The sequence below is a fragment of the Camellia sinensis genome, chromosome 1 (genome assembly GCF_055761805.1).
Source record: "Camellia sinensis isolate YWXY chromosome 1, ASM5576180v1, whole genome shotgun sequence".
NCBI lineage: Eukaryota > Viridiplantae > Streptophyta > Magnoliopsida > Ericales > Theaceae > Camellia > Camellia sinensis.
The window spans coordinates 3,932,837-3,960,389 of NC_138961.1; the positions used below are offsets into that span (position 1 = coordinate 3,932,837).

The 27,553-nt window shown below is 33.9% G+C and overlaps 2 protein-coding genes across 19 annotated transcripts; both read right to left on the reverse strand.

The window, feature by feature from the left end:
* Window positions 1-1,847: 1,847 nt before the first annotated feature.
* Window positions 1,848-12,307, reverse strand: LOC114303286 (uncharacterized). 17 transcript variants are annotated; one of them, XM_082870783.1, is made up of 8 exons: window positions 12,175-12,307; window positions 11,178-11,266; window positions 10,653-10,685; window positions 10,345-10,460; window positions 9,708-9,786; window positions 6,493-6,522; window positions 2,329-2,453; window positions 1,848-2,121 (listed from the first exon to the last, which is right to left on the reverse strand). In XM_082870783.1, the coding sequence occupies exons 2-8, from the start codon at window positions 11,200-11,202 to the stop codon at window positions 2,059-2,061; spliced, it is 471 nt and encodes a 156-aa protein (XP_082726909.1). In that variant the 5' UTR covers window positions 11,203-11,266; window positions 12,175-12,307; the 3' UTR covers window positions 1,848-2,058. The 17 variants fall into 17 exon arrangements, 13 of the variants coding, with proteins under 13 accessions (XP_082726909.1, XP_082726955.1, XP_082726923.1 ...); XM_082870829.1 differs by having other exon boundaries at window positions 10,345-10,394; window positions 12,175-12,294; XM_082870797.1 differs by having other exon boundaries at window positions 12,032-12,218.
* Window positions 12,308-17,291: 4,984 nt separating this feature from the next.
* On the reverse strand, window positions 17,292-27,173 carry LOC145791061 (uncharacterized). Of its 2 annotated transcripts, none has more exons than XM_082870852.1 (7): window positions 27,099-27,173; window positions 26,401-26,489; window positions 25,874-25,906; window positions 25,565-25,680; window positions 24,924-25,002; window positions 17,812-17,936; window positions 17,292-17,603 (listed from the first exon to the last, which is right to left on the reverse strand). In XM_082870852.1, the coding sequence occupies exons 2-7, from the start codon at window positions 26,423-26,425 to the stop codon at window positions 17,541-17,543; spliced, it is 441 nt and encodes a 146-aa protein (XP_082726978.1). In that variant the 5' UTR covers window positions 26,426-26,489; window positions 27,099-27,173; the 3' UTR covers window positions 17,292-17,540. The 2 variants fall into 2 exon arrangements, with proteins under 2 accessions (XP_082726978.1, XP_082726971.1); XM_082870845.1 differs by lacking the exon at window positions 27,099-27,173 and adding an exon at window positions 26,876-27,014.
* Window positions 27,174-27,553: the final 380 nt, after the last annotated feature.

The following is a 27,553-nucleotide window of genomic DNA, read 5'->3' on the forward strand; positions in this document are numbered from 1 at the left end:
GACACATGACAGATTGTTACATGGACACGTAGCAACATTTGAAAGTTTCTAGCAAAAAGGCTAGTTTCATCGGCAAAGTTTTTTATTTGCACTTTTTGGGCTTAAAAAAAAAATAAAAATAAAATTGGTTAAAATAATTAATAAGACAAAATATCACATCAAACCTATAATCATTTTATTTTTTCTCTCACAAACATCACATCCAACTATAAAAAAATCAAACTATTTTCTCAAATACAAATTTTAGCCTCCTAAAATAATCAAAAACTAAAATAGTCTACTAAAATAGCAACTTCCCAAACACCTACTAGTTTTTGACTCATGTATGCAAGGGTTTTATTTTAAATTTTAATTTTTAAAAAATGTTAATAGTTGTATATAGAACAAATGTATAAAAATACATTCAATGTATGAATTTCTAATTTTTTTTATATGTTATTTGATTTTAACGAACGTCTAATGAACCATCATTAGCAAGACTGTTAAGTATATCAGATTGTGTTTTAAAATTAGTTTGTGTAAATATGTATGAATAATTGGTTACAATATTAATAAATAAGAAATTATGAAACTTCATATAATAGTTGCACATAAAAATATAAAAGTACATATAAATTAAAATTAAAATTTTGTTCTCAAAAAGTATCAACAAATAAAACTTATACAAAAGTTTAAAAAAAAAAAATTCTAACTAAAAAGAGAGAAAGTTCCAATAAGGACTTGGTACATTAATTAATACACTATTTAGTACATATAACATTATTCATATTATATTGCTAACCCTCTTCGTTATATTAATTCAACACATTTTTTTATATGATATTGGTGAAATTGTTTTAAACACTACATTTATTTTCAATCATTAGATTGGTGCTTTTGACTCCTTAGACATGTTAAAATGCATTATAATCATTTCAATCATAAGAGGTTGTAGTTGAAGAGAATGGATTGGACTGATTAAGGGTTAAAAATCATTTCTATGGACAAAAAACATATTTTACATTTTTTAATATTTAGTACAATGTAAAATAAAAATCGATGAAAAATATTTTTTATGATCAATAGAATAAAAATATTTTTCGAATTAAAATTTTACTATTATAATCACATTTTTCCACCACTAACACCTCCACAATCACACCACCACCACCACAGCCACAATCACCATCTCCGTCGCCATCACCATACCACCAACTTCACTTTCACCTTTGTCCCGCTGCAACAAACATAAAAATTATAAATTTACGATCCATATTATGAGCATATAAAGATTTTGTGTGTATTTAGAATTTGCATTGCCACCCCCACATCACCACACTTTCACCGCCCTCACCCACTTCCTCCACCCCTTTCCTACCGCCTCCATTTCTTTCTCTACTATTCCAGTGCATCCCCTCCATCACAGCCTCCCTTGTGAGTCACCATCTCTCCAACCATCACCACTTTTCTTTCTCTAACAAAATTTCCTAAACCCTCCCCAAAAAACAAATAATATAAAAATATAAAAATAAAAATGCATCTATGGTTGTGCATAGTTGACTATTCAACATTGTAAAACTTAATTGAGCTCTGCCAACAAGTGTGTAACATATCCAGGATGAATTCTGAAGATTATTAAAGGGTTAGGCTGCCAGGCATGCAACATATTTTTACATACACAAAAACAACTTGTCCAACCTCATCTAACCGGAAGCTTATTGCAAGCAACATTTATCTGTTTGCTGAACCATAACACAATATTTTAAATTACAAAGCATTTCACAAGACATGAAATATAATTGCAGACATCTCTCACTTGCACACCCTAATTTAGCCAGAGCAAGAAAATTTTGGCTCATTCCAGTTCCTTTAGATATAAATCACACAAATTATATAAATATTAATATATCACACCAAACTCTTAACTAGCAAAACTACATAAAATGAAGCATTGGTTGAACTGGATAATTACTCCATCCATAGATACAATAGTCTCCGATCAGATGCATAATTTATAGATTTCAGTGTGGTTCAGACATTCATGAAGTAGTTGTGAACAACATCACAACATTTAGTAGCCTATTTAAATTGGGGACAATTGTTGCGCATGAATTCACAAATCGTATCTTTCTCCCTAAGGCACTGCATGATTGAAGAAAAGGAAAAACAAATGTTATAACTCTGGACAACCTCACGATTATGTAACACTAACAACTTGTTTAGTAAAAACACAATCGATAATTTAAATAATTAGTCCATGTTATTCATTCTCAAGTAGAAAAAGCAAGAAACGGTTATTTATATCACATGTACAAATATCTACAAGCTCCTAAAATAAACACAATTTACCTTCTTGTACTTCTCATAAGATATTCTGCAGTATCGAGGGTTCTTTTCCCTTTTATGCCGCACGTAATCTATAGGACGGTCAAAACCTGCAGCAGTTGCCTTTTTCTGGAGAGATTCCTCATATTCTGCATTAAAAAGCAAGATCCAACACAATTCAACCATGTATATAACAAATTGTTTTGGGTTAAATTACAAATATACCACTGAGGTTTATCAAAAGTACAAATTTTCTCATAATTTGACAAATTTCAAATATCCCCCGTCAACGATTGTCTCTTAAATTAATAGAATTAATAGATAATGTAAATTACCTAATTACCCTCCAATATCTAAATAAATTTACCCTAATAACTACACCTCCTTCCTCCATTATGCAAACCCGTGTCCACCCTCATCCACTCTCCTTTGCCACCCCCACCCCTTCGCATGCTCAACCAACACCCTTTTGCAGCCATGGACAAGAAAAGCTAAAACAATTGCCCTCTATATTAGCTTCTCTCTCAACTTGTCCTCAATCCCCCTTTGTTCCTTTTCATTTTCTCCCACTTTATCATACCACCATCCACTATTGGCTTAACACATATTATTTTCTCATGAGATGATGTTGGAACCTAAGTAGCACAAACACAGATGTGCCAACATTCCAATTTTCCAAAAATGTAGAACACGACATTTTTGAAAAACGTTAAAATTTTATATTTTTCACAAATTTATTATGTGCCATATACAGTGTTTTAAAAGGCGCGCGTAAGCGCAAGGCACAACGAGGCGCACCCTTGCGCTTCAAACTGGTCAAGGCAAGGCGCAGGCACGGGTTTTTTTCCGAGGCGTGAGGCGTGGCCTTTATGGGCTTTACTTATTTTTTTATTCCAACTGTTGATTAAGTGCTTTTAATTTCTTGTTTGAACTACAAACTAGAAGCTTAGTTGTTTTGAACTTTATGTGGATGATCTTAAAACTTTAGGTTTTTTGTGTATAAGAATGTGATACTTTATATCTTTTGTTAGATATTATATTTCTAATTTTTAGAAGATTGAATGTTATGTTTATCAATCATTTGTAATGGTGAAACTTCCTTTGTTATTTTTGGAATTCTATATATATTTGTTATGTTGAAAATTTTGCCTATTTTATAATTTTACTTTTCTTCTACTACTGCGCCTCACCATGCCTCGCCTCGCACCTCACACTTAGGCTATAGAAGACCTTATCAACTCGGTGCGCATAGAGCCTTTCAAAACATTGGTCATATATACAAATAATTTATTCAAAGATAATTAAAAAAATATAACATAACTCTAATTACAATAAAAAAAACAATACATTTCATAGTTTGAATATCAAGATATCATTCACATGAGAATTGCATTATAACGAATGCAGAACACTGTTATATAAAGGGGTTTATCACGTAGGGCTTGAATAAGCAATGCAATAAACGTCGCCAAAAGTGTTTGCATTGTGTTGGTTAAATGTCTGATATTATAAATTTAATTTTTAATTAAAACAAGATGAAGTGTCAAACACACTTTTAGGAGTATCCAAAGCATCTCGGTGTTAGACAAAACACGCTTGCTGGTGACTAGTTCAGTGGTGAACACATTGTGTTGTTGGTGACTAGTTTGGTGTGGGTTTGAGCAAGAAGTGAGTGCATTTTGGCAATGAGGTTAAAGATGCACACCAGGAACACGCTTCAGTCAGTGGTAGACCTAAAAATCTCGTTTAGGGGAGCCAAATTATATATACAATAAAAAATTGACTACAAAATTTATTCTATTAAATTCTTACCAAAGTTTAGTATTGTTTAATTTGGCTCTTCTAGGAAAGTGGTTGTGGCGGTTTGGGGTAGAAATGGAGCGGTTGTGGAGAAAAGTGGTGGAGGCTAAATATGGGTTAGGGTGGGGGGGATTGGAGTACAGGGGAGGTGAAGCAATCACACGGGCGGAGTTTGTGGAAAGGGATTTGGTTAGGTCGGGAGGAATTTTGGAAGAGGGTTTGTTTTAAGGTAGGGGTGGGGGATCAAGTTCGATTTTGGAGGGATCGGTGGTGTGGAGAATTGGCTTTGGAGGTGAGGTTCTTATTGATTTTTCGCATTGCGGTTGATCAGGAGGCAACGGGGGCCTCCTGTGTACAAGTGCAAGGGTTGGAGGTGGTGTGGAATGTCGGATTGCGTCATGATGTGTAGGATTGGGAGCTAGACCAGCTACCGGATTTGTTGGGCTTTTTGTATGGCCTTCGGTTTGGGGGGGTTGGAGAGGATTGTTTGAGTTGGGATGGCCCGAAGACCAAAGGGGTTTTTTCGGTGTCTTCCTTCTATCATATGCTTACAGGAGGGGCTGGGGTGCCATTCTTGTGGAAAAGTGTTTGGGTGGCAGGTTGTCCGTCCAAGGTTCCTTTCTTTGTGTAGACATAACTGTTGGTGCAAATTTTGACTATTGATAATCTGATTCGCCGTGGCCATATTTCAGTGAACTGGTGTTGCATGTGTTGTGGGGTTGCGGAAACAGTGGATCATTTGCTTGTATGTTGCCCAGTTGCTTCACGTCTTTGGATGTTTATTGTTGTTATTTTTGGTTTGGTTTGGGTTCAACCAGGGTCGGTGTTGGTGGTTTTACAGAGTTGGGCTGGGGGTAGGGTTGGGAGGCGGCATTGGAAAGCATAGAAGTTGGCTGGCCATTGTTTGATATGGTTGATTTAGTTGGAGCGAAATAGACAGGTTTTTATGGGAGAGATGCGTTTGGTAGCATGGTTGGAACAACGTTTGTCCACTGTGCTGCATAGCTGGATATCATTATCAATTGATCCAAATGTGCTATCTTTGTTGACTTCGTAGAGGATTTGATTTAGTAGTTGTTTTGATGCTCTTGGGGAGCTGTTTTGTGTTGCTCTTGTATATGTATTTTGCTGGCTAGTCTTTTAGTTGGTTTTGTATTATTTGCATCATCTTGATATTTTTTCAATAAAGTTTGTTTATTTTTCAAAAAAAATATTTAAAAGAATAAAATTGAACATTATTATTAAATTCACAACAAAAAAAAAATTCAAACAATAAATACTTTTGACATTTATGAAACAAAAATTATGTACAAAATAAAAAGATAAAAATAATAACATGCTTGTTTGGGATGTTCTAAATAAGTGCACTTTTTGACTTTTTATGAAATATGAGTTGGGTTTGAAGTGATGTGGTAGAGAGGTGATGTGACTAAAATAAGATGATGTGACTTAAATAGGATAGTGACTTTTTGACTTTTTGGCTTTTTTTTAAGATGCCAAACTTAGGCTAAATACTTTATCACACCGATCATAGCCATATTGGTCGTAGCTAACACCAACTTGAGTCATCGAATACCAATTTGGTCATAACCGAAGTCACTACAATAAGTCATAACTAAAACCACTTTTACACATAATCAAACATAATAATGAGACTTAACCAATTTTTATTTAATAATTTGTTAGCGTCACTAAGACAATGGCCTATAACTAAAAACCATGACGACTCGTAACCAACACCAATTTAGACCATAATTAGCATATGGTATACACCACGTGTATTGCATCATAACCCTAACTAAAGCAAATTGAGATTTTTGAGGGGCCAACTCTTTACAAGTTATAAAACCAAGAGCAAATATGGCATATTTTACAAGAATTTTAAAATGTTTGAAGGGGCTTGGAAGATACTTGCCAAAAGTTCGATACATTGTCTCACAAGGATGTAGCCTTACTGGTGTTCGCAATTTGCAATCATTAACAGAGTTGTATATGAATTTATATGAGAGTATATAATAGTGAAAATAAAATGAAAAAGTCATTTGTTTTCCTTAAAGAGTGTGTTTGAGGGAGGAAGAGAGGGAGAATAGGAAAGACAAAGAGAGAAAGGAGCAAAGTGTTTAGGTATGTTGAAAAATAAAATTGCTAACATCATCTACTTTTGCTAGTTGACCTAAAGGTTGACTAACAAAGAATTGTCATGTGATTTGAAACATCGAGGGGCAGTATTTATTTTCTAGAACCTCCAGGGGTGTATTTATAACTTTCAAAACATTTTCCAAATAAAAATAAAATGAATAAACATAAATCAACACCACTATAGAAGTTTGAAAGCTTTAATTGGAAAATGAAATACAGAGTAGCAAGAAATCAAAATGTCAAACTTACCCTTTCGACGTTGTTCCCATCTTTGAGCACCTAAGATTGCATACATGATGCATGAGGGGGGAAAAAAACCGTAAATAACTGAAATATGACATCTATAAAGATCAACAAGGTAAAATTAGGCTGCTTGTGCCATCAAACAAATGTTGATGACTTCGAGCATGAGAAATCCAATTACAGCATACGGTGTTAACATTAATACAAACAAGCTTTTCCAAACCACCCAAAAAAAAAAAAAAAACCCAATCAACCCAAACCAATATATATATTAAACAAAAGCCTCTAGCTGGCCACTCCTTGTCAAAATTATTGCAAGCTTCTATCTGTAAGAATTTCCAATGACAAGCTTCTAACTGAGATTTCTCGTTGGCTTATTGGAGATGGAACTTAAACTCACTTTTGGATAAGTCATTAATATAATCTGCTACAGTGACTCATCTTTGCTTTCCTAAAAACTTAAAAGACTTTCAGATTTGAGGCCAATCAATCTTTGTAACTTTAGTTACAAGGTGATCATGAAGATCCTATCCAACAGACTAAGTTGACTTCTTCCTATCATAATCTCAACCACCACTCCCTTGTACCACTAATTCAAAACACACAGACACAAAAAAATATATATATATATTAACTAACTTACTTTAAATGTACAAGTAACCTCAAGGAAGTTGGTAGGAGAATGGTTATGGACCTATGATGACGAGTGCACCCCTGCAGCCGCCTTAAAGACAAGTTTGGCGATAGACTGAGATCACAATTCCTAATGAACATATCAAAATCCTTCATACTTCAAGTAACTTATCCCCACTAATCTTCTTTGAAACTACCGTAATATTAAACTTAAAGTCACCACCGACCCACCAACTGGGAGAACACAACACATAAAGAGCAACTAACTCCTCCTAGAAGAAAGCTATTAAGCTAGGATTGTTCGGGCTGCAAACACTGGTAAACCCCACTCTCTCCTAAATCCTTCCCCCCTCCTCGTTATGGTTGCTAGATTCCCCTTCCGTAAGTCCAAAGTAACTAACGGCAGCATTAGAATTGCAGCCATCAACTAGTATAAGATCCTTACAAGGAAAAAGAATATCATCTCAAGCCGCAATGCAAGCATCTCTCAGAGGATTGGAAGGTGTTAGAGATTCAGTATCAAAAATGGAAAGCAATAATGCCCCTTCAAAGCCAAGTACTCATATGATCATTCATACCCATTTGATTCGCATACATTAAGATCCATTTCAACGGTGAAAACACCATTACCATTTGTTCCCTCGTTTCCTTTTTGTATCAATCCTAATGAATGATTTTCACCTTGTTCTTGATCAAGAAGCATTGTTGAATAAAATCACTGTATCAAAGTTGGACTCTTACAACGCTGAGATCGAGTCTTTATTGTGATCATCGCCATCCAAAGACTCATCTAAGAAGTCATCAGATTCACCATAATCCCCAAATTTTGCCAATGTTTGACAACCACCAAAATATCCTTCATCAACGTCTTCCCCAAGAATTGATTGAATACCCCCGCCATCATCACAAAAATCCTCTTCATCAAGATCATCCTTCATAAAGCCTTCATGCATAACCATCAACATCTCTTTGCAACTTTTCACTAACCAGATCACCAAGCTTGAGCCATCTTTCCTGTTAAGCAACTGACGATTTCCTATTGGAGAAACACCATCAAGAAGTGTCACTTCCGACTGATCAAACCATATTGATCGAATAAAAAAGGACCATCAATAACCTTTATAACTCATAAGAAGCGTTACCCCACCTTGTCAATGGTTTAAAAGGCCAAAGTTTGCATGATTGCATGATGTCTCCACAAATATAGTTATTTTTATTTAATTAATGTAGCACACCTCTCCCCCCACCCCCAAGCCGGCAGTTTTCTTTCCATTCAAAATGTTTTGTTTATAACAAAATTACAAATTCCTAACATTATTAGCTTCAATGATTGGAGTTGATGATGTTAGAAATGAATAGACTAAGATAGTTTGGATATGTACAACGAAGTTGGTAGAGGCAACACTAAGATAGTGCAATAGGATTACTGCTAGTGGAAATGCTATGGGGAGTGGAAGACCTAGATTGACATGTGATACAATGGTGAAGAAGGATATGAATTTACTTAAGCATATGGCCCACGTAGCCGACCCCAATTGATTGGGACAAAAGGTTTCGTTTGGTTGATTTGGTTAAGTACGAAATGAGTTTCAACCTAAATCCGGATACAAAATTCCCATACACTATAAATCAATAATAATTGGCCCACATTTTTCAGCATGCATTCTCTATTGAATTACCAGAAAACCACCTAACAAGTTAGCATTAATCATAGCTTTATAAATTGGGATTCATGTCTAGTTTCCAAACCTAATCATTTCAGCCCACCATAGGTTTCTCATTTTTACTTTCTCCCTTCTTAATATTACACTGTTGTATCCATTCATCAAAAATACACCATGTTGTCTCCTCTTTGTTTCTTTATCTTTCTTTAGAAAGTAAACTTATTTAATCACAACCCAAATAGCTTGCATTACATGTTTTCTAAACTTTAAGATCCAACTTTCACCAGTCCTAATCCTGAGATTCCTTTTACCACTAATCCATCACCGCCCCCATGAGAAACCTTAATAAAGTTCATAATTGAAATTTATGCGAGCCGCTTTTTTGATAAGCAATAGTAACTATAATTTCAAAGCAAAAGCAGTCTACACTGTACAAGAACTCAAAGCAAACAAGTTTATTAACTACATTGCCTCCCAAGAAAATCAAAAATAAAATGAATCCAATAAATACAGTAAATTGGAAGGCCTACAACCATCTAATGACATCCCAAAAAAATAGTGATCAGCCGAATACGGACATGATTTTGTCAACACGTGCTACTCCCACGAACAATCCCCAAAAAAACAAAACCTTAGAACATGGTATTTTGCGTTTTAATGGATCAAAAGTCATATTACAATAGATAAAGACACCTTAAAATACAATCCTATACAACGATTGAACCTTCTTAGTTTTCCTTTTAGAATTGGTATGGAACTCTTGGTTTGTATGAAATACAGTATAGCGTTTCTTGCATAATTAAAATGCAGAACCATCTTACAAGCACAAAGAAATCATCATTTTATTTTTTAATATTCAATGGCAAAAGTGGCACCTCACAGGAAACAATAAAGTTTATAGATATGCATACAAACCCCACTTACGTTCAACACAAGATGCCTTCGTTTTGCGAATTTTTTCACAGCGTTTGGCATCGTAACTGGTTGGAGTTGTGCTATTGCACTGCATAATAGAGAAAGGAAAAAATATTAGTACAACCACTGTACTTAAAAAGAAAATTGAAAAGGAAAACATAAAAGCTCTCCAAACACTCTTTTAGATAAAACTAAAATCTTTGCATTAGGAAAATTAAATCTTTGGATTTAAGCCATAAACCTATGACTCATCCTGGTGCAGGACAGAGAAAGGGAGAAGAACTCAAAGTCGGCCACAGCGTTTTACTCTCAAATAATATTCTTAAAACTGAATATTACAATGTCAAAACCCTAATATTTATATAACCAAAGTCTTATATTCTAATTAGGAAACCTAACCAATTAATATTCCTAGCTAACTTTATTCAATTAAATCCAAGTAAAAAATAATAACACAACTACCAATTACAATTATGGGACCAAAAAGACTTTGGACCCGTGGACTTCAACATTGGCTTCCAAATCCAATAATTGCCATCTAACCAATCAAGGGTTGCGCCACCACATCTTCAACTAAGAAAAGAGCCAACAACTACTATATCACGAATAACCATTCCCAATGACATTGAACTGTGAAAAATTGTACCTCTTCATATTCTTTATCTACATTGTCACATGGATCTAGCTCCACCATTCCTGGAAAATTTGTCAAGTTCTTGCTTAGAGCTGATAAACTCAATATGACTGCAACATTTCTAGTAACTACAAAGACAGAGAACACAGGGGTAAAGGTAAACACGTAAACAAGATATCATAACCGTAAAATAAAACGGAAGAAAGCTAGAGAAGTTGCTGAAAGCCGATCGCCACTGCCCTTAGAAATGAAAAGCAGGGAAGTCACTAGGAGCGATCGAGCAACTTCGTTTAGTATGAGAAAAATGGTTCACACTAAACTCTTTGAACCAGAAGAAGCTGAAGAAGATTTTCCTGCAAAAGACAAGAACAAAAAATTTGAGAAGAAAAACATGGAAAGACAATATCAAAAACAATTAACCCATAACATGAATTAGTTAAACTAAAGCATAAAAACATCAATTTGCAACATAGGTTGAGCTTGTAAAAAACTTAGAAGTTCAACAAAGAACCTTTATTAAAATATATCCACAAAAACAGACTGAGAAAGAAATGTCAATGATAAAAGTAAAACTAGTGATAAATGAAGCATAAAAAGTAACTAAGAATATTTGTTTTTAATTTTTGGTTTCCAACATGCTGCAAGTTGTACACAGATGCCATGTACCTTTTGTGAGAAGATCAAAAAGACACTGAAATTTAAAAAAACCTCTACCATTTTGAGCAAATGGTTTCAGATAACAAAAAGCACAAACAGATCGAAATAGGCAAAAAAAATATAATTAAATTATGTTTAAAGCGAGATAGAAAAAGAGAGAGAGATGGCAAAAGGAAACAGATACTGACCTCCACCACGAAAAAAACGAAACATGACTCCTTATCAACAGGAAGCAAGGTTGTAAAAAATTGAATTGTTGTTTTGGGATTCTACCAGCCTAGATAGGATCATCAAATCAAGAATCGTAAGATCCTAGAAGAAATAGAATATGTATAACAATTTTTATATGATTAATGAATACTATCAAAATTAAGAGAGAATGCAATTGAATAATAAAAAATAAATTAATTAAAACTATCTTTGAAAAAACAAAATTAATCAGATAAACATTCACAAATTGACCTAAACAAACTTGAAGATTTGTGAATTATAAATGTCGGTATGAGGAGATTCATTTGTTTGCCATGTTCACTAACACTAACATTAAGCAATATGTGGTGTCCCTAAATCCGTATCCATTTTTTTTTTTTTTTTAATTTTTTTACAGTTTCTAGGCAAATCCCCTTATTTGACAATTAGGAGAATATGCGAAGAACAACCGTACCCAGTCCAGGTGGCGTGAGATTGGCCAAAGCAAAGAGCACACAAACAAGGCTGACAGGAAGGAAGGAAATTGATAATTGAATGAAGGCAAATAATTGAAGGATTAAACATTTGAAATTATAACAAACTATCAGTCTACAACAGCACAGCACATTCTTTCTCAGTTAATAGAATTGATTTAAAATGCTAATTCCATAACAACGACTCTCAGAGAAATAGACAACCTAATTCATAAGCATTGTAAATCACAACCATAACTCATTCTTCAGTAGAGGGCCAAAATTAATCATTAACAAGAAAAATAAGACCAACAAAAAAATACAGAAATTGTAATTCTATTGTTAAGAAGAGGCGGAGAAGATTGGCCTGGATCTCAAACCTAAAGGGGAAAAACCGGGAAAACAAAAATGCTGAACACGAAGAAAAAGCTATCAGCCCTAGCCCGAAAACAAAAAAACCCCCAAAAATAAGCAGCGACGTGAAGAAGAAGAAGAAGAAAAAGAAGAAGAAGAAGAGAGGCACATGAGGAGCGGAGGGTTGAATGGAAGATGTTCTTTCTTTCTCGTGTTGCTGCGATACATATACTGCCCATTTTATATTCCCCAAAAATATCCCGCTACACTTCTATTTTAGGTTTGTTACACTTCTAGGCTATAGGAACATTAGGATCGTTTGGATGTCCTAAATAAATTTTTTATTTTTATTTTTTAGATTAAAAAGTAGAAGAAAAAAATATGATTATTTAAGATAATTTTTTGACTTTTTATAAAAAAAATATGTATTAAAATATTATATAAAATAATAAAATTACCATTTTACAGCTACTATAATGAATTGCTTCCTCACTTTGATTGTTCAGGAAGCCAGACAGTGGGCAAGAAACAAGTATAGGAGCAGATTACCTACAATCCGAGATTGGACTAGACGTTGTTGTTCAACCCGTGGGGGCCACCATGGGTCTCGTTTTGATAATCGGAACTATTCAATATGTAGAAATTGTCAAGTATTATATGCTTGTAAAAAATCATGTTGGTCGGATATGATAGCTATCTGATCAGATTAGTTTTTTGTCAATCGTTAATTTCTTCACCGTCAATTTTTTTTGACAAAACTGATTTGATCATATAGCTATCGATATCCGATCAACGTATTTTTTACAAGCATATAATACTCTACGAGTTCTACACATTTAACGGTTTAGATTATCAAAACAGGACTCATGATGGGCCCCACGAGCCGAACAGCACCATCTTGTGCAAATTTTTTTGTACACCCACTTGACCATCACTTCAATACTGACAGTGGTTTGTACTTGGCCTGTATAAAGCGGAGTTTTTTATATATATATTTTTTGTGAATAGTAATAATTTTTTACTTTTTTAGTAGCTTTTTGAATTTTTGTATTTTTTAGTGTATGTCAAACCAGGCCTTACTATGTAATCCTATGTCCTTCTAATCCCAATATATTTTTGATAGACCAATAGATCCACAATTTTTAGAGTTTTGTACCCAGAGGTCTCTTTTTTATTTCTTATTTTTTAAATGACTGTATTACTCTTTGATTTGATATATATATATATATATATATATATGTGTGTGTGTGTGTGAAAAATCAAATTTTAGATTGTGGATCTCGCCTATGTGAGGTTGTCTGCGATCTCGATCGCCCTCTGTGAGGTCGATCTCTTTGTGCTGTGAGGTCGATCTGTTTGTGCGATCTGAATTGTTATGTACAGGCGATCTCTGCGTACGCACTCTGTGTGTGTGTGTGTGTGTGTCTCTCTCTCTCTCTCTCTCTCTCTCTATCTATCTATCTCTCGATACATATGTATGTTTATATATAGATAAGCAAATTCGTATGATCTCTGGTTCGTGTTCGTCAATGTTGTTATAGTTCTTTGTTTTGTGATAAATTTTGTTTGTTTGATATTGATTTTGTGATTTTTGTATGTGATATAGTGTAATGATTTTGATTTTTTTTTTTATTTTGTTTGTTATATAGTGTAATGTGTTTTGAATTTGTAGTTTAGAATTGTGAATTCTAAAGTTTTGATGCTGATATGTTATAACTATATAATTTTACAGTTTGGACTCTATTATCAATTGTTTGCCGGTTTGTGATTTGTAATATGGAAGGGTGTTTCATGTTAATGTGTAAATACGGTAAGTCTTGTGCTCTTATTAAGATTAGTGAGGGATGTAGTTATCATGAAGTTATTGAGAAAATATGTGCGAAGTTCAAGGAGTTGAGTGTTGGTAACTTTTGTTTGTTTTTCTCTATTTTTGGATATTCGAATTATATTGTTGAATGTATTGATGATTTGGAGAATATGATGTCAATGGTAGCTTCTAGTGGTTCTCATGTTGTTGATGTTATTGTGGATGATAGGAGAATTGTGAAAGTTGATGATAATTCTTCTAGGATTGATTTTGTAATTTGTGAGAGTCTTTGGTTAACGATTGTGATAATTTTGGTAGTTTGTTGTCTACTAGTTGGAAGGGGATTATACACAGTGTTGGTCAAGAATTTGACGATAGAGTACCGACATTCCGTATTGCATTGGCTAAGTATGTAGTTGAGTGTGGTTTTGAAGTGAATTATTTGAAGAATAATGCAACAAGAGTAATTGTTGAATGTATGATGAAGTCGGCTACGAGTTATAAATAGTTTGTACATGGAAGGGTGCTTACGAATTACGGTATTTTTTTTATTATGACGTTGGATAATGTGCATACTTATGGGGTTGTTACTCGTAGATCTTGTAGCAAAATGGTTGGTTCTAGACGTGTCTCTGATATTGTGCATAATGATATTAGTAAAAATCCGTTGACTCGTCCTATCGAAATTAAAAAAAAAGTTGAAGAAACAATATGGTATAGATGTTTCTAATCGAATTGCATGGTTAGGAGTTGATAAGGCAAGAGGTGGGTTGTTTTGGTGATTTTGCATCTTATTTTGACCAACTTCGATGGTACCTTGAGACGAGTATAAGAACGAATCCCGGAAGTATGTTTGAATTAGATGTGAATGAAAGTAGTAGGTGCTTTCGGAGGTTATTTATGGCATTTCATGGATGTTTGTATGGATTTTAATTTTGTCGTCCGTTGTTGTTTGTTGATAGTACATTCTTGAAAGGGCGTTATAAGGGGCATTTGCTTGTAGCAACATCAAACGATGGTAATCAAGGTATATATTTATTTGGGGTAAATTACACTGATACCTCATGAGATTTATGTTTATTACAGTTCCCCCCTCATCTTTTGGAAATTACATCTCCTTCCCTGAGGTTTAAAGTTTCATTACAGATTCCTCCCTCAGCAATTTAATTTTTTTTAAATACCAATTTTGCCCTCACTGGGTAAATTACAATGAAACCCTCACATTTTAGAAATTACAATCCCCTCCCTAAGGTTTAAGGTAGCATTACCAATTGCCCCCTTGGTTAGTATTAGTTGGAAAAAAAATTCATTGGAAAAAAAATTGTTAGTAAAATTTTTAAATTTTTGTTTAAAAAGTAACGTAAACTTATTTTTTGAATTTACGTTTTTTCCTTAAATTTACAAACTGAGACAACAATTTATAAACAAAAAAAATTATCAAACAAGTTTTTATGACAGTTTTTAAAATTTTTGTAAATATAAATTGAAAACTGAAAACGAAATGGTTACCAAACAGGCCTTAGATGGTAACAATGTCGCAAAATTAACAAATAATTAAATAAGTTACTAACGTAAGAAATGACTTATCAAAAGATTCTTAGGTTATGTATGGTTTGATTTTTAGAATTTTTTTTTTAAAAATTAAAAATTAATTTGGTTAAGAAATAAAAAATAAAAAATAATTATAATTTATGGGTAAAAAATAATTATCATTTTAACTTTTGGGCAAGTTATATACATACGTATGGCTGTTTCAATTTAATTTGTAAAAAATTATTTCTAACCACTCGAAAGATAAAAATTATATAAAAATGATAATTATTTTTTATTTCTTAACCAAAATTATATATTAAAAAATCCAACTATTTTCCCAAACACAAAAATTTTAGCATGCTAAAATAGTCAAAACTAAAATAGCAACTTCCTAAACACCCACTAGTTTTCGACTCATGTATGCACGGGTTTTATTTTAAATTTTAATTTTTAAAAATGTTGATATTTGTATATAGACAAATGTATAAAAATATGTTTAATGTATGAATTTCTAATTTTTTTTTATATATTATTTGATTTTTAACGAACGTATAATGAACCGTCATTAGCAAGACTCTTAATTTTATCAGAGATTGTGTTTTAAAATTAGTTTTGTGTAAATATGTATGAATAATTGGTTACAATATTAATAAATAAGAAATTATGAAACTTCATATAATAGTTGCACATAAAAATATAAAAGTACATATAAATTAAAATTAAAATTTTGTTCTCAAAAAGTATCAACAAATAAAACTTATACAAAAGTTCAAAATACATATATATATATATATATATATATTCTAACTAAAAAGAGAAAAAATTCCAATAAGAACTTGATACACTAATTTGTGTACTAATTGTTATATATAGCATTACTCATATTATATTGCTAACCCTCTTCGTAATATTAACTCAACACATTTTTTTATGCTGAAATTGTTTTAAACACTACATTTATTTTCAATCATTAGATTGGAGCTTTTGACTCCTTAGACATGTTAAAATGCATTATAATCATTTCAATCATAAGCGGTTGTAGTTGAAGAGAATGGATTGGACTGATTAAGGCTTAAAAATCATTTCTATGGACAAAAAATATATTTTACATTTTTTAATACTTAGTACAACGTAAAATAAAAATCGATGAAAAATATTTTTTATCATCAATAGAATAAAAAAAAATTTTGAATTAAAATTTTACTATTATAATCACGTTTTTCCACCACTAACACCTCCACAATCACACCACCACCACCACAGCCACAATCACCATCTCCATCGCCATCACTACACCACCAACTTCACTTTCACCTTTGTCCCACCGCAACAAACATAAAAATTATAAATTTACGATCCATATTATGAGCATATAAAGATTTTGAGTGTGTTCAGAATTTGCATTGCCACCCCCACATCACCACACTTTCACCGCCCTCACCCACTTCCTCCACCCCTTTCCCACCGCCTCCATTTCTTTCTCTCCTATTCCAGTGCATCCCCTCCATCACAGCCTCCCTTGTGAGTCACCATCTCTCCAACCATCACCACTTTTCTTTCTCTAACAAAATTTCCTAAACCATCCCCAAAAAACAAATAATATAAAAATATAAAAATACAAATGCATCTATGGTTGTGCATAGTTGACTATTCAACATTGTAAAACTTAATTGAGCTCTGCCAACAAGTGTGTAACATATCCAGGATGAATTCTGAAGATTATTAAAGGGTTAGCCTGTTAGGCATGCAACATATTTTTACATACACAAAAAACAACCTGGCCAATCTCGTCTAACCGGAAGCTTATTGCAAGCAACATTTATCTATCTGCTTAACCATAATCACCATTTATCTATCTGCTTAACCATAACACGATATTTTAAATTACAAAGCATTTCACAAGACATGAAATATAATTGCAAACATCTCTCACTTGCACACCCTAATTTAGCCAGAGCAAGAAAATTTTGGCTCATTCCGGTTCCTTTAGATATAAATCACACAAATTATATAAATATTAATATATCACACCAAACTCTAACTAGCAAAACTACTTAAAATGAAGCATTGGTTGAACTGGATAATTACTCCATCCATAGATACAATAGTCTCCAATCAGATGCATAATTTATAGATTTCAGTGTGGTTCAGACATTCATGAAGTAGTTGCGAACAACATCACAACATTTAGTAGCCTATTCAAATTGGGGACAATTGTTGCGCATGAATTCATACATCGTTTCTTTCTCGCTAAGGCACTGCATGATTGAAGAAAAGGAAAAACAAATGTTATAACTCTGGACAACCTCATGATTATGTAACACTAAACAACTTGTTTAGTAAAAACACAATTGATAATTTAAATAATTAGTCCATGTTATTCATTCTCAAGTAGAAAAAGCAAGAAACGGTTATTTATATCACATGTACAAATATCTACAAGCTCCTAAAATAAACACAATTTACCTTCTTGTACATCTCATAAGATATTCTGCAGTATTGAGGGTCCTTTTCCCTTTCATGCCACAAGTAATCTATAGGACGGTCAAAACCTGCAGCAGTTGCCTTTTTCTGGAGAGATTCCTTATATTCTGCATTAAAAAGCAAGATCCAACACAATTCAACCATGTATATAACAAATTTTTTTGGGTCAAATTACAAATATACCACTGAGGTCTATCAAAAGTACAAATTTTCTCATAATTTGACAAATTTCAAATATCCCCTGTCAATAATTGTCTCTTAAATTAATAGAATTAATAGATAATGTAAATTACCTAATTACCCTCCAATACCTAAATAAATTTACCCTAATACCTACACCTCCTTCCTCCATTATGCAAACCCATGTCCACCCTCATCCACTCTCCTTTGCCACCCCCACCCCTTCTCATGCTCAACCGACACCCTTTTAAAGCCATGGACAAGAAGAGCTGGATCAATTGCCCTCTATATTAGCTTCTCTCTTAACTTGTCCTCAATCCCCCTTTGTTCCTTTTCATTTTCTCCCACTTTATCATACCACCATCCACAATTGGCTTAACACATACTATTTTCTCATGAGATGAAGTTGTTGGAGCCTAAATAGCAGACACAGATGTGCCAACATTCCAATTTCCAACGCGACATTTTTGAAAAACGCTAAAATTTTATATTTTTCACAAATTTATTATGTGTCATATATAGTGTTTCAAAAGGCGCGCGTAAGCGCGAGTCACAATGAGGCGCACCCTTGCGCTTCAAACTGGTCAAGGCGAGGCGCAGGCACGGATTTTTTTTTCGAGGCGTGTGAAGCGTGGCCTCCATGGGTTTTACTTATTTTTTTATTCCAACTGTTGATTAAGTGCTTTTTATTTCTTGTTTGAACTGCAAACTAGAAGCTTAGTTGTTTTGAACTTTATGTGGATGATCTTAAAACTTTAGGTTTTTGGTGCATAAGAATGTAATATTTTATATTTTTTGTTGGATATTATATTTCTAATTTTTAGAAGATTGAATGTTATGTTTATCAATCATTTGTAATGGTGAAGCTTGCTTTGTTATTTTTGGAATTCTATATATATTTGTTATGTTGAAAAATTTGCCAATTTAATAATTTTGCTTTTCTTCTACTACTACACCTCACCTTGGTGAGGTGCACGCCTCGCCTCGCACCTCACACTTAGGCTATAGAAGACCTTATCACCTCGGTGCGCATAGAGCCTTTTAAAACACTAGTCATATATACAAATAATTTATTCAAAGAATTAAAAAAATATAACATAACTCTAATTACAATTAAAAAAAAAACAATACATTTCATAGTTTGAATATCAAGATATCATTCACATGAGAATTACATAATAACGAACGCAGAACACTGTTATATAAAGGGGTTCATCACGTAGGATTTGAATAAGCAATGCAATAAACGTCACCAAAAGTGTTTGCATTGTGTTGGTTAAATGTCTGATATTATAAATTTAATTTTTAATTAAAACAAGATGAAGTGTCAGTCACACTTTTAGGAGTATCCAAAGCGTCTCGGTGTTAGACAAAACACGCTTGTTGGTGACTAGTTCAGCGGTGAACACATTGTGTTGTTCGTGACTAGTTTGGTGTGGGTTTGAGCAAGAAGTGAGTGCATTTTGGCAATGAGGTTAAAGATGCACACCAAGAACACACTTCAGTCAATGGTAGACGCGAAAATCTCGTTTAGGGGGGCCAAATTATATATAAAATAAAAAATTGACTACGAAATTTATTCTATTAAATTCTTACCAAAGTTTAGTATTGTTTAATTTGGCTCTTCTAGGAAAGTGGTTGTGGCAGTTTGGGGTAGAAAGGGAGCAGTTGTGGAGAAAAGTGGTGGAGGCTAAATATGGGTTAGGATGGGGGGGATTGGAGTACAGGGGAGGTGAAGCAATCACACGGGCAAAGTTTGTGGAAAGGGATTTGGTTAGGTCGGGAGGAATTTTGGAAAAGGGTTTGTTTTAAAGTAGGGATGGGGGATCGAGTTCGATTTTGGAGGGATTAGTGGTGTGGAGAGTTGGCTTTGGAGGTGAGGTTCTCATTGATTTTTCGCATTGCGGTTGATCGGGAGGTGACGGTGGCCTCCTGTGTACAAGTGCAAGGGTTGGAGGTGGTGTGGAATGTCAGATTGCGTCGTGATTTGTAGGATTGGGAGCTGGACCAGCTGCTGGATTTGTTGGGCTTTTTGTATGGCCTTCGGTTTGGAAAGGTTGGAGAGGATTGTTTGAGTTAGGATGGCCCGAAGACCAAAGGGGTTTTTTCGGTGTATTCCTTCTTTCATATGCTTACGGGAGGGGCTAGGGTGCCATTCCCGTGGAAGAGTGTTTGGGTGGCAGGTTGTCTGTCCAAGGTTGCTTTCTTTGTGTAGACATCATTGTTTGATAATCTGATTCGCCGTGGCCATATTTTAGTGAACTAGTGTTGCATGTGTTGAGGGGCTGAGGAAACAGTGGATCATTTGCTTGTATGTTGCCCAGTTGCTTCACATCTTTGGATGTTTATTGTCGTTATTTTTGGTTTGGTTTGGGTTCAACCAAGGTCAGTGTTGGCGGTTTTACAAAGTTGGGCTGGGGGTAGGGTTGGGAGGCGGCATCGGAAAGCATAGAAGTTGGCTGGACGTTGTTTGATGTGGTTGATTTATTTGGAGCGAAATAGACGGGTTTTTATGAGAGAGATGCGTTCGGTGGCATGGTTGGAACGACGTTTGTTCACTGTGCTACATAGCTGGATATCATTATCAATTGATCCGAATGTGCTATCTTTGTTGACTTCGTAGAGGATTTGATTCAGTAGTTGTTTTGATGCTCTTGTGGAGATGTTTTGTGTTGCTCTTGTATATGTGTTTTGCTGGCTAGTCTTTTAGTTGGTTTTGTATTATTTGCATCATCTTCATGTTTTTTCAATAAAGTTTGCTTATTAATAAAAAAAAATACTTATAAGAATAAGAATTGAACATTATTATTAAATTCGCAAAAAAAAAAAAAACATTCAAACAATAAATACTTGACATTTATGAAACAAAAAGTATGTACAAAATAAAAAAATAAAAATAATAACATATACTAAATACTTTATCACAATGATCATAGCCATACTGGTCGTAGCTAACACCAACTCGAGTCATCGAATACCAATTTGGTCATAACCAAAGTCACTACAATAAGTCGTAACTAAAATCACTTTTACACATAATCAAACATAATAATGAGACTTAACCAATTTTTATTTAATAATTTGTTAGCCTCACTAAGACAATGGCCTATAACTAAAAACCATGATGACTCGTAACCAACACCAATTTAGACCATAATTAGCATATGGTATACACCACGTGTATTGCATCATAACCCTAACTAAAGCAAATTGAGATTTTTGAGGGGCCAACTGTTTACCAGTTATAAAACCAAGAGCAAATATGACATATTTTACAAGAATTTTAAAATGTTTGAAGGGGCTTGGAAGATACTTGCCAAAAGTTTGATACATTGTCTCACAAGGATGTAGCCTTACTGGTGTTTGCAATTTGCAATCATTAACAGAGTTGTATATGAATTTATATGGAAGTATATAATAATGAAAATAAAATGAAAAAGTCATTTCTTTTCCTAATAGGGTGTGGTTGAGGGAGGAAGAGAGGGAGAAAGGAAGAGAATAGGAAAGACAAAGAGAGAAAGGAGCAAAGTGTTTAGGTATGTTGAAAAATAAAATTGCTAACATCATCTACTTTTGCTAGTAGACCTAAAGGTTGACCAACAAAGAATTGTCATGTGATTTGAAACATCGAGGGGTAGTATTTACTTTCTAGAACCTCAAGGGGTATATTTATAACTTTCAAAGCATTTTCTAAATAAAAATAAAATGAATAAACATAAATCAACATTGGGGAGGAAAAAAAATCGTAAATAACTGAAATATGACATCTACAAAGATCAACGAGATCAAATTAAGCTACTTGTGCCATCAAACAAATGTTCATGACTTAGAGCATGAGAAATCCAATTACAGCATACGGTGTTAACATTAATACAAACAAGCTTTTCCAAGCCAACAAAAAAAAAAAAAAAACTCAGTCAACCTAAACCAATATATATTAAACAAAAGCCCTCTTGCTGGCCACTCCTTGTCAAAATTATTGCAAGCTTCAGTCTGTAAGAATTTCCAATGACAAGCTTCTAACTGAGATTTCTCGTTGGCTTATTGGAGATGGAACTTAAACTCACTTTTGGATAGATAATTGGCTGTTCGATAAGTCATTAATAGAATATGCTACAGTGACTCATCTTTGCTTTCCTAAAAACTTAAAGACTCTTTCAGATTTGAGGCCAATCAATCTTTGTAACTTTAGTTACAAGGTGATCATGAAGATCCTATCCAACAGGCTAAGTTGACTTCTTCCTATCATAATCTCAACCACCACTCCCTTGTACCACTAATTCAAAACACACACACACACAAAAATATATATATATATATATATTAACTAACTTACTTTAAATGTACAGGTATCCTCAAGGAAGTTGGTAGGAGAATGGTTATAGACCTGTGATGACAAGTGCACCCCTGTAGCTGCCTTAAAGACAAGTTTGGCGATAGACTGAGATCACAATTCCTAATGAACATATCAAAATCCTTCATCCTTCAAGTAACTTATCCCCACTAATCTTCTTTGAAACTACCGTAATATTAAACTTAAAGTCACCACCGACACCAACTGGGAGAACGCAACACATAAAGAGCAACTAACTCCTCCAAAAAGAAAGCTATTAACCTAGGATTGTTCGGGCTGCAAACACTGGTAAACCCCACTCTCTCCTAAATCCTTCCTCCCTCCTTGTCATGGTTGCCAGATTCCCCTTCCATAAGTCCAAAGTAACTAACGGCAGCATTAGAATTGCAGCCATCAACTAGTACAAGATCCTTACGAGGAAAAAGAATATCATCTCAAGCCCCAATGCAAGCATCTCTCAAAGGATTGGAAGGTGTTAGAGATTCAGTATCAAAAATGGAAAGCAATAATGCCCCTTCAAAGCCAAGTACACATATGATCATACCCATTTGATTTGCATACACGAAGATCCATTTCAACGGTGAAAACACCATTACCATTTGTTCCCTCATTTCCTTTTTGTATCAATCCTTATGAATGATTTTCCCCTCGTTCTTGATCAAGAAGCATTGTTGAATAAAATCACTGTATCCAAGTTGGACTCTTGCAACGCTGAGATCGAGTTTTTGTTGTGATCATCGCCACCCAAAGACTCATCTAAGAAGTCATCAGATTCACCATAATCCCCAAATTTTGGCAACGCTTGACAACCACCAAATATCCTTCATCAATGTCTTCCCCATGAATTGATTGAATACCCCCGCCATCATCACAAAAATCCTCTTGATCAAGATTATCCTTCATAAAGCCTTCATGCATAACCATCAACATCCCTTTGCAACTTTTCACTAACCAGATCACCAGGCTCGAGCCATCTTTCCTGTTCTTGAAAAAACTGAAGATTTCCTATTGGAGAAACACCATCAAGAAGTCTCACTTCTGACTGATCAAACCATATTGATCGAATAAAACAGGACCATCAATAACCTTCATAACTCATAAGAAACGTTAACCCACATTATCAATGGTTTAAAAGGCCAAAGCTTGCATGCCTACATGATGTCTCCACAAATATAGTTATTTTTATGTAATTATTGTAGCACACCTCTACCCCCACCCCGAAGCCAGCAGTTTTCTTTCCATTCAAGATGTTTTGTTTATAACAAAATTACAAATTACTAACATTATTAGCTCCAATGATTGGAGCTGATAATGTTAGAAATGAATAAACTAAGATAGTTTGGATATGTACAACGAAGTTGGTAGAGGCAACACTAAGATAGTGCAACAGGATTACTGATAGTGGAAATGCTATGGGGAGTGGAAGACCTAGATTGACATGTGATACAATGGTGAAGAAGGATATGAATTTACTTAAGCATATGGCCCACGTAGCCGACCCCAATTGATTGGGACAAAAGGTTTGGTTTGGTTGATTTGGTTAAGTACCAAATAAGTTTCAACCTAAATCCGGATACAAAATTCCCATACACTATGAATCAAAAATAATTGGCCCACATTTTTCAGCATGCATTCTCTATTGAATTACCAGAAAACCACCTGACAAGTTAGCATTAATCACAACTTTATAAATTGGGATTCATGTCTAGTTTTCAAACCTAATCATTTCAGCCCACCATAGGTTTCTCATTTTTACTTTCTCCCTTCTTAATATTACACAATGTTGTATCCATTCATCAAAAATACACCATGTTGTCTCCTCTTTGTTTCTTTATCTTTCTTTAGAAAGTAAACTTCTTCAATCACAACCCAAATAGCTTGCATTACATGTTTTCTAAACCTTAAGATCCAACTTTCACCGGTCCTAATCCTGAGATTCTTTTTACCACTAATCCATCACCGCCCCATGAGAAACCTTAATAAAGTTCATAATTGAAATTTATGCAAGCCGCTTTTTTGATAAGCAATAGTAACTATAATTTCAAAGCAAAAGCAGTCTACATTGTACAAGAACTCAAAGCAAACAAGTTTATTAACTACATTGCCTCCCATGAAAATCAAAAATAAAATGAATCCAATAAATACAGTAAATTGGAAGGCCTACAACCATCTAATGACATCCCAAAAAAAATAGTGATCAGCCGAATACGGACATGATTTTTGTCAACACGTGCTACTCCCACGAACAATCCCCAAAAAAACAAAACCTTAGAACATGGTATTTTGCGTTTTAATGGATCAAAAGTCATATTACAATAGATAAAGACACCTTAAAATACAATCCTATACAACGATTGAACCTTCTTAGTTTTCCTTTTAGAATTGGTATGGAACTCTTGGTTTGTATGAAATACAGTATAGAGTTTCTTGCATAATTAAAATGCAGAACCATCTTACAAGCACCAAGAAATCATCATTTTATTCTTTAATATTTAATGGCAAAAGTGGCACCTCACAGGAAACAAGAAAGTTTATAGATATGCATACAAACCCCACTTACGTTCAAGACAAGATGCCTTCGTTTTGCGAATTTTTTCACAGTGTTTGGCATCATAACTGGTTGGAGTTGTGCTCTTGCACTGCATAATACAGAAAGGAAAAAATATTAGTACAACCACTGTACTTAAAAAGAAAATTGAAAAGGAAAACATGAAAGCTCTCCAAACACTTTTTTAGATAAAACTAAAATCTTCGCATTAGGAAAATTAAATCTTTGGATTTAAGCCATAAACCTATGACCCATCCTGGTGTAGGACGGGGCAGAGAAAGGGAGAAGAACTCAAAGTCGGCCACAGCGTTTTACTCTCAAATAATATTCTTAAAACTGAATATTACAATGTCAAAACCCTAATATTTATATAACCAAAGTCTTATATTCTAATTAGGAAACCTAACCAATTAATATTCCTGACTAACTTTATTCAATTAAATCCAAGTAAAAAATAATAATAAACTGCCAATTACAATTATGGGACCAAAAATACTTTGGACCCGTGGACTTCAACATTGGCTTCCAAATCCAATAATTGCCATCTAACCAATCAAGGGCTGCGCCATCACATCTTCAACTAAGAAAAGAGCCAACAACTACTATATCACCAATAACCATTCCCAATGACATTGAACTGTGAAAAATTGTACCTCTTCATATTCTTTGTCAACATTGTCACATGGATCTAGCTCCACCATTCCTGGAAAATTTGTCAAGTTCTTGCTTAGAGCTGATAAACTCAATATGACTGCAACATTTCTAGTAACTACAAAGACAGAGAACAAAAGGGTAAAGGTAAACACGTAAACAAGATATCATAACTGTAAAATAAAACGGAAGAAAGCTAGAGAAATTGCTGAAAGCCGATCGCTACTTCCCTTAGAAATGAAAAGCAGGGAAGTCACTAGGAGCGATCGAGCAAACTTCGTTTAGTATGAGAAAAATGGTTCACACTAAACTCTTTGAACCAGAAGAAGCTGAAGAAGATTTTCCTGCAAAGACAAGAACAAAAAATTTGAGAAGAAAAACATGGAAAGACAATATCAAAAACAATTAACCCATAACATGAATTAGTTAAACTAAAGCATAAAAACATCAATTTGCAACGTAGGTTGAGCTTGTAAAAAACTTAGAAGTTCAACAAAGAACCTTTATTAAAATATATCCACAAACACAGACTGAGAAAGAAATGTCAATGCTGAAAGTAAAACTAGTGATAAATGAAGCATAAAAAGTAACTAACAATATTTGTTTTTAATTTTTGGTTTCCAACATGCTGCAAGTTGTACACAGATGCCATGTACCTTTTGTGAGAAGATCAAAAAGACACTGAAATTTTTAAAAAGCCTCTACCATTTTGAGCAAATGGTTTCAGATAACAAAAAGCACAAACAGATCGAAATAGGCAAAAAAAAAATATAATTAAATTATGTTTAAAGCGAGATAGAAAGAAACAGAGAGATGGCAAAAGGAAACAGATACTGACCTCCACCACGAAAAAAACGAAACATGACTCCTTATCAACAGGAAGCAAGGTTGTAAAAAATTGAATTGTTGTTTTGGGATTCTACCAGCCTAGATAGGATCATCAAATCAAGAATCGTAAGATCCTAGAAGAAATAGAATATGTATAACAATTTTTATATGATTAATGAATACTATCAAAATTAAGAGAGAATGCAATTGAATAATAAAAAATAAATTAATTAAAACTATCTTTGAAAAAACAAAATTAATCAGATAAACATTCACAAATTGACCTAAACAAACTTGAAGATTTGTGAATTATAAATGTCGGTATGAGGAGATTCATTTGTTTGCCATGTTCACTAACACTAACATTAAGCAATATGTGGTGTCCCTAAATCCGTATCCATTTTTTTTTTTTTTTAATTTTTTTACAGTTTCTAGGCAAATCCCCTTATTTGACAATTAGGAGAATATGCGAAGAACAACCGTACCCAGTCCAGGTGGCGTGAGATTGGCCAAAGCAAAGAGCACACAAACAAGGCTGACAGGAAGGAAGGAAATTGATAATTGAATGAAGGCAAATAATTGAAGGATTAAACATTTGAAATTATAACAAACTATCAGTCTACAACAGCACAGCACATTCTTTCTCAGTTAATAGAATTGATTTAAAATGCTAATTCCATAACAACGACTCTCAGAGAAATAGACAACCTAATTCATAAGCATTGTAAATCACAACCATAACTCATTCTTCAGTAGAGGGCCAAAATTAATCATTAACAAGAAAAATAAGACCAACAAAAACAAGTATAGGTGCAGATTACCTACAATCCGAGATTGAATTGGACTGTACTGTTCAACCCGTAGGGGCCACCACCGGTCTCGTTTTGATAATCGGAACCGTTCAATGTGTATAAATTATCAAGTATTATATGTCTGTAAAAAATCATGTTAGTCGGATATGATAGCTATCTGATTATATTAGTTTTTTGTCAATCGTTAATTTATTCACCGTCAATTTTTTTTTTACAAAACTGATTTGATCATATAGTTATCGATATCCGATCAACGTATTTTTTACAAACATATAGTACTCTACGAGTTTTACATATTGACGGTTTAGATTATCAAAACGAAACCCGTGATAGGCCCCATGAGCCGAACAG

Coding starts and splice junctions, on each gene's coding strand:
- LOC114303286 (XM_082870777.1), bottom strand. CDS start 11,202: ATGTTTCGTTTTTTTCGTGGTGGAG. Junction 10,686..11,177: donor TCGTTTTTTTCGTGGTGGAG/GTCAGTATCTGT, acceptor TGTCTTTTGCAG/GAAAATCTTCTTCAGCTTCT. Junction 8,156..9,707: donor GAAGGCATCTTGTGTTGAAC/GTAAGTGGGGTT, acceptor TTTCTCCAATAG/GAAATCGTCAGTTGCTTAAC.
- LOC145791061 (XM_082870852.1), bottom strand. CDS start 26,425: ATGTTTCGTTTTTTTCGTGGTGGAG. Junction 25,907..26,400: donor TCGTTTTTTTCGTGGTGGAG/GTCAGTATCTGT, acceptor TTGTCTTTGCAG/GAAAATCTTCTTCAGCTTCT. Junction 17,604..17,811: donor CTTATGAGATGTACAAGAAG/GTAAATTGTGTT, acceptor TCAATCATGCAG/TGCCTTAGCGAGAAAGAAAC.